General features: G+C 43.4%; 1 protein-coding gene across 1 annotated transcript in view; it reads left to right on the top strand.

The window, feature by feature from the left end:
* The window catches only part of FAS2 (Transducin/WD40 repeat-like superfamily protein), a 100,412-nt gene that overhangs the window by 17,341 nt on the left and 69,891 nt on the right, over positions 1 to 13,180 (top strand). The window contains exons 2-8 of the mRNA XM_086516039.1: positions 8,715 to 8,823; positions 11,498 to 11,524; positions 11,622 to 11,697; positions 11,780 to 11,883; positions 12,045 to 12,268; positions 12,350 to 12,452; positions 12,558 to 12,630. Coding sequence (XP_086372165.1) covers positions 8,715 to 8,823; positions 11,498 to 11,524; positions 11,622 to 11,697; positions 11,780 to 11,883; positions 12,045 to 12,268; positions 12,350 to 12,452; positions 12,558 to 12,630 — 716 coding nt within the window. The remainder of the gene's footprint in view (positions 1 to 8,714; positions 8,824 to 11,497; positions 11,525 to 11,621; positions 11,698 to 11,779; positions 11,884 to 12,044; positions 12,269 to 12,349; positions 12,453 to 12,557; positions 12,631 to 13,180) is intronic.

The raw sequence follows: 13,180 nt of genomic DNA on the forward strand, positions 1-13,180 counted from the left end.
TCCGTCGGCTTCCTCTAGGTGCGCGGCTAGCTGTGCCTCTTGCGATGCGTGGTACCAATTGATGGCATCACCGGCAAAGTACATAGTTGGCGTCAAAACTTTGCTATTTCCAGTCTTCTTAGTTGTCGCAAAATAAGCATTAAATTGATGCAACCAAGAATGAATAACCGTAGCATCCATCTTACCGTCATACTTACTGAAAGTCAACTTCTTTGTGACTGGATTGTTGGAATCCGCGTTGTGGCTTGCGCCACTTGATGAACTCCCACGATCTTTGTGTGGTTCGGTCTTCGAGGCTAGCACTTGGGAAATAAATTCTTGAGTGCGTAGCTCCCTTTGAGCTTCACGGTTAGCCTCCCTTTCTGCTTTTCGTTCATTTCGTTCATCTTGTTGTGCCAGCATCATGTCCATCATGGACTTGACCATCATCTGCATCGGAGTTAGAACAACTCGTGGCGTAGATGGCGAAGGGGGAGGGTTGGAAAAATCTCCTGGTGGGGAGAATCCTTCGTCGCCTCTCTCATGCTGATCACCTGTATGCGAAGTATCTATTCCGCTTTGGGTGACGACCATGCAATAGGATCTTTGGTTCTTAAGTTCACGAGGAACTTGGTTCTTGAGGGTCTTGAGGTTCTTGAGGTTCTTGAAGTTCTTGAGGTTTTCTTGTGGGTCTTGAGGTTCTTCTTTCGCTTGCAATCTGTGTTTGAGAAGGATCTTCTCTTCACCCGAGTTCTACTCTTTTTTGCGGGCGTACCCCTTGGCGGCCTTGCGCTCACACCAAGGTTGCTTTTTCCCACCTCACGTCGATTGCCGGCCACTAAGTGCACGGTCCGCTCTCAATGAGTGAAAAGAGACACAAGGGGAGGTTGGACAAGCCCTTCTTTCTTGGGATTCTTGTCACTCTTCAACAAAACACGATTAGGAATCGACACGCCCAAGCGAACTTGGGTTCGTGCGATTTCAACAAGCCAAAAAAATTCTTGTGGTTCTTGTGGTTCTTTCCTTGAGTGATACAGAACACTGCCAAAGCTCTGATACCAATGTTAGGTGCAGTGGAATGATTGTTTGCGCTTTGCTCAAGATGAGTGCTCCGAACTGTGCTCAAGGTTCCTTTTAGTTCTTATGGCAGGGAGAGCCTTCCGTTCTTAATGGAAAGTGCTATGTTCACAACAAAGTGAATGGACATTGTGCGTGCAAGTGTATGAGACTGAGAGATAGAGAGAAGAGAGATACGACACCAGAGACATTGTAAAACCCTCCTCCGAAGGCCCCACTCTCGTTGGCGAGAGTGGTCTACTTATGATTGCACAAAGTGGTACAATGCGGATGCAATGGACTGATGCAACTTGGGACTATGCCGATGACGACGACGACGACTTTAGGGCTGAATTCTGTGGTCTTCTATCTGTTGAATTTCGGGACTGATTCGATGGCTGAAAATGACTGTTTTGGCTGCGTTTTTATGGGTTGAAAATGGGGGAACTTCTGCAACCAAGTGGGGCTGAATGTGATGCTCTGCTATAGGCTGAAAAGCAAAAACGCTGATGCTTGCTGAGCGTTACGCTGGCGTTGATGAACAAAAACGCTGATAGGCTGAGATGGTAAAACGCTAGCAAAACTGTTGCTCTTGTTGGCGATCGGGTGGATCTGCAACCGCTAGGGGACTGATGATGATGGCGATCAAGGCAAGGGCTGAAACGCTAAGTTTTGGAAATGCTCGGCGAAGATGGGGATCCAAAAACGCTAGAGGTGCTGGGGGATTCCTGCTGAGAAGGTGCCTGTCGAGCGGGAAGCTCCTGCTGCCTCTTTTGCCATTTAGTGGTAACTTGGGTTTGCTTATATATTAACTTAGCAAAATTGCCCTACCTACTTTTGTTGGAAAGGCACTTAAAAATAATAAGTGAAAATACCAAAAATAGGGAAAATAGGCTAAATGCACTGGAAAATTCCCCTGATTGAATCTGATAGATTCTGAAGGGAATACTGATGATCATGCGTGTGCAACCAGAGGATATGCATCTATTGCTAAGTGACTGGGCATGCACGGTCTACGAATAGACTCACAAAAGTGCCAGATCACTTCTAATCTAGACTGACTGGACTGAACTGAACCCTGATGATGCTGTAGCTTGTCCACGGACACATAGGGTTGGATGTGTCACGTGACACTGTATTTTATTCAGCGTCTTTATGTGATCCCTTTCCCTAGGCATGACATATTGTACGTTGAGCACGTTTTACTCATGAATGAGCACAAACGTATGCGGATTTTTCATGAAAAGCTGCAAAGTATGCATTCAAGGACGTCACATTCCATGTCTCTTGCTTGGCATGACACATTTGTAGAAAGAGCACATAAAAGTATGAGCACCAAGCATGGGCATTTCTGTTGTGAATTGCCACAGTTGATTGCTTTAGATTAGAAGAGAAAGATTCGATCTCATTGTTTGCGTGTATATGATGAACGGTTTAGCACTCTGTCTCTTTGTTCATCTACATTGCATGCACAGTCTTTGAGGAAGACAAGATTTTTTTCCACTCACTTTACATGGAATAGGTATGTTCATGGTTTTGTGTTGGAAGTGGTTTCAGGAATTTTCAGCCATGGAGATTCTTGAAGAAGAAAGAAGCATGACTCTCGACAAAGTTGAAGCATTGAAGGAGCCACAAAAGACTTTGTGTCGCTTTCGGCGCGGCCCAAAGAAGCAAGCATTGCAGACCTTAAAGTACCGCACGACCCATATATCAGAGTGGGCCGACGAAGAGTACCTTCCAGGATTCCTGATGCTATTGGCGATCTCCCTCGACACCATACAGTTCGGTACCAGTACCTCACTTTGAAAAGGAGGGGATGTCACGTGACACATCCAGCCCTATGTGTCCGTGGACAAGCTACGTCACGACAAGGGTTCAGTCAGTCTGGTCAGTCTAGATTTAGAAGGGATCTGGCACTTTTGTGAGTCTATTCGTAGACCGTGCATGCCCAGACACTTAGTGTAGATGCATATCCTCTGGTTGCACACAGCATGATCACAAGCGTTCCCATCATAATCCATCAAAATCCTTTAGGGGAATTTTCCAGTGCATTTAGCCTATTTTACCTATTTTTGACATTTTTCACTTATTATTTTTAAGTGACTTTTGTTAGAAAGTAGGTAGGGCAAATTGAGTAAGTTTGTATATAAGCAAACCTAGACTAGCACTAAATGGCAGAAGAGGCAACAGGATCCAAGCTTAGCAGGCAACTTCTCAAGCAAGACCTTTGCGGTTTCCCCCTCCAAGCAAGAAGAACCATCCCCCATTGGCATTTTCTCCAGCAAGTAGTCACCGTGAGCAAGTCCTTGCCCTAGCTTTTTACATCAGCAACCATCGCCAGCAGAAGCTCAACAACCTAGCGTTTTTGGAGACCCATACCTTGCGTTTTTGACAGTTTTCAGCATTGAAGCACCTGTATATTCAGCCCTAAGGAGTAGCAGATTCAGCCCGGAAGGACCATCAGTTTTCAGCCCTTAAGAAACTCAATTTTTAGCCCTAAACCTGCAGAATTTCAGCGACAAAGACCTACAAAAACAGCCCCCAAAATCAGCGTTTTTGGACTAGCCGCAGATTTCAGCCCATAGCATTTTTGGACAGCAGATACTAGATTGCAGATTTCAACCCTTATGTCGGTGTCGTCATCCCCGTCGTCGTCGACATAGCCTAGACTTGCATCAGTCACATGCATTCCCATTGTACCATTTTGTGCAATCATAAGTAGACCACTCTCGTCGACGAGAGTGGGGCCTTTGGAGGAGGGTTTTACAACCTCTCTGGTGTCGTATCTCTCTTCTCTCTCTATCTCTTAGTCTCATACACTTGCACGCACAGTGTCCATTTACTTTGTTTGTGATCATAGCATTCTCTCATTAAGAATGGAAGGCTCTACCTTCCATAAGAACAAAAGGAACCTTGAGCACAGTTCGGAGCACTCATCTTGAGCAAAGCGCAAACATTCATTCCGCTGCACCTAACAAACGCATGCAAGACTTGGTCTTGCACGTGCTCTCCTCGAAGAGCTAGCTAACCAAGGAGGCCGGCGAGTCGTTGACCAGGTAGAGATGATGATTGCAATATTCGAGTCATTGAAGAGTTGACTTTTAGTAAGTATGATGGTAGGATAGATGCATTGGTGATTTATTCTTGGTTGGATCAATTGAACGCTTATTTTGCTACTATCAAGAAATTTAGTAATAGTAGCGTTTTGATTGTTGCCATGTATTTGTTGGGTGATGCCATTAATTGGTATCAAGCTTGACAAGAGGTACAACTGGACGAACATATTGAGCATGCCGCGGGTGGCGAACCACTGTCTTATAGTTGGTTCGACTTCTAAGACAACCCCAAGGCTCGTTTTATGCCACCGCAGTACGTTAATTGATTGAAAGAGGATTGGAGAAGCCTCAAGCAAATTGGGACTCCAGTTATGTCTTTTTCTACCTGTATTGTGTAGATTGGTATGCAATTGCTTAAGTCGGATGAGGATCGCAAGGAGGCTTTCCTCTTTGGTTTGGATGAATACAAGGAAGACGATGCAGAAGACCCTACTGACTACAATGCAACCGTTAGGATAGCTCTTTAGCAAGAAATAAAGCACAACAAAGGTAAGCCAATGGAGAACAAGTCGAATACCTCGTAGAATCAACAGAATCAACGGAATTGTAAGAACAATGGTAAGAACCACAACACTTCTCCTTCTCAATATTCCACTACACCTAGAGCATGGAACTCTTCACCTAACAGTGATAATACAAGAAAGGCTAAGACTCAAGAAACCCCTAAGTTGAGACTTGATGAAAAATCTGCTCAAGGAATAGTAGTAGGTTGGTTAAGTCTTGAAGAAAGGACCGAGTATGGAAAGGGAGGACGATGTATTAAGTGTCACACTAAAGGTCACATTAAAAGAGATTGTTCTAAGAAAGAACCCACAACATCCACAAAAGAACCCACAAAACCCACATCTTTTGTTGGTGTGATAAATGAGAAAACTAATGTGTCCCAAGTTTCTAATGATCATCTAGACGAATCTCTCATGAAGTGTTATGGTCATGCGAATGGTCAACACATTGTGATATTGTTTGATCCTGGCAGTATGCATGAAGTGATTAGCGATTCTCTAGTGAAGAGCGCACATTTAAAAGCTATTCTAGTGGATCCCATTGTGATATTTGGATTTTCTCTTGGCATGCACTCCTCACTTACGCATGAGTGTCCTAAAGTAACAATCTTAGTTCAAAATGTAGGTTTTCGTCGTCAGTTTGTTGTTTCTCCTCTCTTTGGATGTGATATGATTTTTGGCATTAAGCGGTTTTGTGAGCATAAGCCCCAAGTTGATTGGGAAGAAAACATGCTCACTCTTTTCAACGAAGGTGCCTCTCTTACGGATATTGGTCGTGAGCAAAGGATTCCTTCTTTGTCATTAATATCTCACTCATGTTCCGAAAGGGGATAAAAGACACAATCCAATTGCATCTCTCAATATACAGTCCAATAGTGCAGAAAAGAACCATTCAATGCATGATAAGGAACCTCTCTGTGTCATTCTTTCTTCCAAGCAGAGAAGCATTCTTTGTCTAGTAAAGAATCAAAATTTTAGTGTCAATATTGATTATCAAGCCTTAAGTGGACTCTAGCCCATGTCTAGTGTATTTTGGAGCGACGGTCAAGCTAGATGGTTCCAATCTTTAGAGCAATTTCGTGGTTTGATTGGTTATGTTTCTAGTAAAGCTAAGCCAATTGCAGATAACATCAATTAGGCAGGACAGATCTTGGCTTTCGAGTCAAGTTTCGCAGTCCCCATTCAGGAAAGATCTGTTGATAGCATGAAAAGTCAGTATGCATTTTTTGAGTCTCTTATTCGTGACAATCTCTTGTATTTTCGTCACCGTCTTTGTGTGTTACCTTCTCACAGGAAAGCCATATTGCACTATACACATGGTTCATTCACGGATTCATTTACAGGTGTGCATAGAAGCATGATGATAACAATTGAACTGAAAGAGATGCTTGACACACGAGATGGGGAGTGGTGGAGTTTCACCCCGAGAGAGCATTGGCCCCAAACGCTAGCACCCCTTTTGGTATTTCTTTATATTGCTTCAACTCAATACAAGCCGATACTCTATCCTTTGCACTCCCACGTGGAGACTTCCTAGAGACCGATCCCATGGCACATATTTAAAGGCCCTTGGGCTCTCAAAAGCAGTTACATGAAAAGCTTCAAGTTCCCAAAGCATGAGGCCTCCCAAAAGCAGCCTAGCGCTAATCATATAAATCCGTACAATTGCCATGTTAGCATGCAGCAGCGCAAAACGCGGAAATCTGTACAATTGCCACATGGCACTACCATTGCAAATCACAGGCGTCCGAACAATTGCCATGTCATCATCTTCTACGCAAGAGTGGAGAGAGTGTATGCTGGTCCTGCTTTATTTAATCTCTTTAGGTCACTTGGGCCCCATTTGATGGGGTCCCATAAGCTGGTGGGAACTCCTCTTAAAAGATAGGCCACTCCGCAAGACTTTGCAAGTTGGTAAAACTTCTTATGCTGCTTCTATTTCTTCAACTTCTTCTTAGGGTTTAGGTCTCTTGGTCGGGACCTGCAGGTTGGCTCCGTTCTTTAGTGGCTTGATACATTAGCAATTTGTGACATCCTCCGTGTACAGGCCTTTGCAAGATGGCCCATCTGTCTATAGATGATGAAGCGCCGATTCAAGAGTCACAAATACTCCACATTTTGACGGAGCCAACCGCCACTCACCGGAGGCAGTAAAATTACAGGACACGAGAGGGGGAATGACGGAGTTTCACCCTGAGAGAGCACTGGCCCCAAACCTTGGCGCTCCTTTGGGTATTTCTTTATATTGCTTGAACAAGGTACAACGTTGGTACTCCATCCTGTGCACATATTTTAAGGCCTTGGTCTATGAAAAACAGAAAAGCTTCAAAATCCAAAGCATCTGGCCTCAAAAGCTGCTAGCGCGTTTTGCGGAAATTCGTACAGCTTCCATGTCATCAATGTGAAATGCGGAATTTTGTATGGCTTGCCACGTGGCATTGTTAGTGCAATTTGCGGGTGTCCGTACAAGATGCCACATCATCAGTTGATTTCGCAAGTGTGTGTGGTCCTGCTTTATTTAATCTCTTTAGGTCCGTTGGGCCCCATCGAACGGGGTCCCATAAGTTGGTAATACTTCTTTTGTTGCTTCTTCTTCTTTTGCTACTTCTTCACTTAGGGTTCAGGCCCTTCGATAGGGATCTGCAGGTTGGCTCCGTTCTTTAGTGGCTTGACACGTTAGTAGTTTGTGATAGGGTGTCTTGAACCAGAACACATACTGAAGGTATGCTTGCTGCCTTGGCAACAACAGAAGTTGTCGTGCGAGGTGTCTCCAAGACAGTCCCAATCTCGGAGCCTATCCTAGAAAGTAACGGGAGGTACTCTCTCCTTAGGGCAAGGAAGCATACCAAAATGGGTAGATTTGCCTCCTCGACAAGCACATCGGTAGCTGGATCAAAGCCATGGCACCAGTGTCGAAAATGAGCTCTGGCTGCTTGGATGGCTAGGGGGCTCATCGCAATGACCTTGGACACCATCTCAAAAGTCTCAAACTCAATCTGATAATAGCCGTGCCCAAGAAGCTGAACATCGATGATCTTTTCCACCTCTGCTAAAATGCGGGCTTGGAGGAGATCACGCACCTCTCCTTTGCTAGGTCGGGTGCCGATGATCTTGCAGATAACAAAGGTGGCCTGAAGGCGTGCCACTTCTCCCTCTAAGAGATACATCAGCTTTCTTATGAATGCTTTTAGATATTTTGTACAGCCGAACATTGTTGTGTTCCTTTCCTTGTACATCTTTTTGGTGGGTTTTCCTCTCTTTGAGGTTTCCTATAGATAGTTTAATCAAATTGATTTACAAAAAAAGAAGGCGTGCCACCTCTCTCTCTAAGCTCGCTTGCTCTGTCGGCGAAAGAGCAAGTCAGACGGTGGGTTCCGCGGAGTCGGGCGAGGGGGCTTCAGTGGAGTCCCTCTATGGCGGAGCAGAATCCTCAATACGTGTTTGTTGCTATGATGGAGAACGAAGATGGAGTGAAGGCAAGACGAAAATGGTGAAGGCGATGTCGAAATTAAAAACGCTGCCCACAGGGAAATGGAGCAAGGGAATGGGGGGGGGGGGTTTGCTGGACGCTGGAGGCTGCGGGGGCGACAGGGCAGGGGGGGAGGAGGCAGTGCGAGCAGGGAAATCGGCGGGGGGCGTGCTGGGGCACACGAGGGCAGGGGGTGAGGGCAGCGAGGGCGCGGGGGCCGGGGTTTGTGTGAGCAGCAGCGAGCAGCTTCGGTGTCTCTGATTGAAATCAGTTAGACTACATTCTTTGTTTTTTTCTTGTACATTAATATACATCATATAGTGATTGGATGCATTTGGTACATGTAAATTAAACATTATTATCATCATGAGCAACACAGAAATTGTACTCAACTATGGCTGAGGTGCGCACTGCAGTTTATCTCATTGCCCATATTAGTTTTTCATAGAATTATGAGAATCTTTCTTTGCTTTCTTTTTTCTCTCATTTGCAATTGCAACAAAGAAAAAGAAAGAAAGATGAGAAAAAGGAGGGAGGAATCCATGTTCTCTTGGCTAAAATATTGCTACATACCTGTAATGTGCTTTGCAGTTTTGGACCTTACACGAGGCTCGGGACGGACCTTTGCCTTCAGCTACCTTCCACAGCAGTCTATCTTACCATACAGCAGCTGTAAATGTTGTCCGATTCTCAGTTGCAGGTAATGAAGTGCATACCATCCTCAGTATATTGATCTGAAGCGTCTAGCAATTGTTGTTTTGCTTCTTGTGGTTTTTTTTGGTCACCTACAAATTTGGACTAAGCTTCCAAAGTCAGGGATGTAGCTTCACCTTCACTTCTGTACTCTCCTTTGCCTGGACACCTGCCTACAAAAGTAGTATTAAACTTCGGTGAGCTGGGATGGTCTGGACTTGAGATTTTTTGTTGTTCATGGTTTGAATGACTAATGCATGCCTTAATAACCCGTATTTATCAATCTTTGCACTGTGAATTCACACTTCACTGCTCTTGATTCTACAGAGAGACCCTTTTGGGACACGAGATTGGCAAGCTGGGCACCACCTAGACAGAAAGCTTTTCATAGCTCTTTAGTGTTAGTATTGTAGCCCCACTAGCCTCTGCTTCTTATTGGACAAGCCTATCTCCCCTTATCTCAAGGATTCTATGTGGGCAGAAATGTCACCAACTTCCAAGTACACAGGGTAGTGGTGAAGGCAGTGCAATGCACAATCTGGTTGAAACCACAATCACAGCTGAACAGCTAACAACAAGAGAGGCAGAGACAAGTAAAGACAAATAGACAGGAGGTAGAGTGCTCGTCCATAGAAAAGAAAGTGGTTGGCCTTGAACTGCCACTGGCAGCACCTATTTTGTGTAAGCAATAGGAGGAGGTAATCCAACAAAGTGTCGATGCTATACACGCTCATGCTTGTGGCATGCTCCTCTAGATGTCCTCTCTCTTTCAGCTCTATAGTACCTGGATGGTCTTGAATGGCACCCCAAAGCACCCTTTTGGAGCGATTGGGCCCAAAGAAAAACTTCCAGAAACATAATCAACTTCATGATACAAAATAAATTTCACTGAAACAACTATGCAAGATTTGAAAAACTTGAATAGAGCCCTAAGGATAGGGGACCATCAATGAATTTACAATTAGAGCGATTGGGCCCAAAGTCGCGATTGAGCGACTGACTAGAGCCCTAAGGATAGGTGACCGTCAAAAAGTACATACTCGTGCATTAATGAATTTACAATTAGAGCGATTGGGCCCAAAGAAAAACTTCCAGAAACATAAACAACTGTATGACACAAAATAAATCAAACTGAAACAACTATGCAAGATTTGAAAAACTCGACTAGAGCCCTAAGGATAGGGGACCATCAAAAAGTACATTGCATTAATGAATTTACAATTACAATCAGTATCTTATGGACCTAGATAGAGCTAATGATAGGGTCCCCTAAGGATAGGGGACCATCAAAAAGTACATTGCATTAATGAATTTACAATTACAATCAGTATCTTATGGACCTAGATAGAGCTAATGTTATGTGCTAAATACTTTCGGACAGTCATAGGCATTATTCTGACATGTTGTCATCAGGGAACTACGGCATCCTTAACGTGTTGCAACGCCTTGAAGATCACAGAACTAGTGTGAGACCTAGGTAGGACTCATGGAAGTAGGAATGTTGATTGTAATAGGTCAACCTGGCTTCCAAAGCGTTCCTAGTGAGAATTAGGAAAGACCTATGGAAGCAGGACTAGTGATTGTAACAGGTCAAACTGGCTTCCAAAGCCAAAGTGTGCCGAGGTCTTGGCACGGATACTCTGATTTTGTTACACAGCCATGGACGTGTGAAGAGTTAGATATTCACAATCATGGGGACTATGTTTATGGCCTCCTTAGCATTAGCAGATGCCAGATATCAGTGCTTCACAGGAGGAGCACACCACAAAGACTTAGTGACTTGTCAAAAGCATCTTATGATGGAGATAATGGGTTGTGAGGCTATACTAATGGCATTCCCTTTGTTTTATGGTGTAGCTTATAGCTAAGGGTCTTTTAGAATCTTCTTACTTTAGCTGAGATTTAAGTCATTACCTCTTTCTTTGGCGGTGATGTCACTAAAGATATTTTGTGTCCTTGTTTCCTTGGAAATTTTGGTCTTAAGTGGCCTTTCTTTTTTCTTTTCTTTTCCTGTAAAGAGTCATGAGGTTCAATTTATGGAACGTGCAACCTGCAAGAAAGACGAGACAACCCCATGATCACATTCAGACTGTTTCAATACAAGGGAAAAGAAAGAAATGGGGCATATGAGGTTAACAAGTTTATATAATGAAATGCATGTCTCATCAAAGAGAAGCAGAAAAAAAGCTTAAAGTTTACCGCTAACAGTTTGCCCATCCGGAAGGACATGCATAGTCCTAAAGTACAAGAGACCATTTCCATGGGAAGATGCAGCTCTGCTGAGACGCGTTGGCATCCGCCTCCTACATTGCTCAATGATAGCTGATAGCTCTGTCCCCCTCATGGACATGGGCGTCTTGCCAGATTGAGCTCCATTGCTCTGTCCAGAGCAACACCTCTCAATAAGAAGGTCGTCAATCATTGATGATGTCTCCCTTCTGATGTTGGTGAAACTAGTGTCTTGTCCAAAACTTGGCCATGTGAGAATGAAAGTCAGTAACCATACCATGCCTGCATGGACCTAGCTAATGGCGTCTCCTCTTCCACAGCCAAAGACAAAAGAAATAAAATAATGATTTGGTTTCTCTGGTTCTTGTCGCATTATAAGAAAATGTGAGCCGTGTATGACAGCTCTTATTTTTAGGTTTCTTATTGTATTTTTTTCTATAAATTGTGTGCAGGGGATCAGCTGGCTTCTGGTGCTGATGGTGAGTGTGGTTCCATAATGCTTTGGTTTCAAAAGTCCAGATCCAAAAATAGAAAAAATTCAGCTACCATAAGCTTAAGTTTAATCTCTTAATGTAGGAGGTGAAATACTTTTGTGGAAGCTGACTGAAAACTCCGAGGCTTCAAACATGTGGAAGCTTGCAAAAAATTTAAGGTACTATTTGAGCAGAGTTTTACAACTGCTGTCTCGTTTCTGTTTCAAAAAGAAGAAAATAAATCTCCTTTTGGCATGACAGATTTCATGTGAAAGATGTCTTAGACTTGCAGTGGTCATTGGATGGAGTGTCGCTTATCTCAGGGTCAGTCGACAACACAGTTATCATTTGGGACATTGCCAAAGGTAAGTGCTTCTTACAAGTGGATGTTTAGCTATATTGATTGACTACCTTTGAGTGTATGTTATGACATCCTCTTTCCCGTTGTCATGAAATCCTTGACGCAAGGAGACTTTCAAACAAATACTTAAAGCATCTCATCACAAGGTTTTCGTAAAATACGCAGGAAACCCTCAGCAGGTGCTGAAGGATCATATGCACTATGTGCAAGGTGTGGCGTGGGATCCTATAGGGCAGTATATAGCTTCTATTAGTGGGGATAGAACTTGTCGGATCTACACCAGCAAGCCTCAAAACTCTAAAAGCAAATCTCAGGATAGACCAAATTTCTCATGCCAAAGTGTCTTAGTTAAGGCAGAATTGCCCAAGCAGGAGGATGATGCGACAAAAGTATGCCTCTATGCAAGAAATCTCAAAAGACTTTTTATTGGTCATTTTATGTGTAACTTTTGAGTTTTGTTTTCTTTGCAGGATCCCCCAACTAAGTTGAACCTTTTTCATGATGAGACACTGCCTTCTTTTTTTAGGAGGCTTGCATGGTCTCCAGAGGGTTCTTTTCTTCTTGTGCCTGCTGGTAAGGATCACAGTTATTTTCGTGCAGTCACTACTAGCACTACTAGCACAGTTGAGAAATCATTGTGTAAGTACGAAGATTCTGATTTTGGTGAATTTGCTACAGGTATCCACAAATTTCCTTCTGAAACTGTTTTGACAAACACAGCATTCATTATCTCACGAAAAGATTTGTCAAGGTATGGTGATTTCAAGATCTTTAATGCTAGCTGAACTCTAGTTATTTGAAACACACCTTCAGTTGTTTCTTGAGAGCTTATGGTTGAAATGGAGACATTTGTCTCGTTGGTTTTAACTTAATGGTTTGGTAAAATATAGAGCAAGTAAAAATTGTACTCTTAGCTGATGTTTGGAGATTTCTACGGCTACCATATCCTAATTTGGTATATAGAATGGCTCTAATACAACTACTACTACAAATAGATAAATTGTAGGTGTCGGGGCTATGGTGGATTGGCATCGAGGAGAAACCATGGTGGCTTGGGAAGATGTGCAGGTGCAGAGATGAAGAAGGAGAGAGAGAGAAATGAAATGTTATATTAACGTCTTCAAAAGGCCAGAGTGACCTATGAGACCAAACTGATACAAAAGTGGTGAATTTGTTACAATGTCTGAAAAGTGTGAAAGTGTGAAAATAAATGCGAAAAACTAAATACAAAGTATTAGATAAACTTCTTAGGAGCATTCTGGGTGTCTGGCTAGAATGCTTCTAATCCTTTGTTGTAGTCT

This window comes from Adiantum capillus-veneris, chromosome 7 (genome assembly GCF_014529385.1).
Source record: "Adiantum capillus-veneris isolate H3 chromosome 7, ASM1452938v2, whole genome shotgun sequence".
Lineage (NCBI taxonomy): Eukaryota > Viridiplantae > Streptophyta > Polypodiopsida > Polypodiales > Pteridaceae > Adiantum > Adiantum capillus-veneris.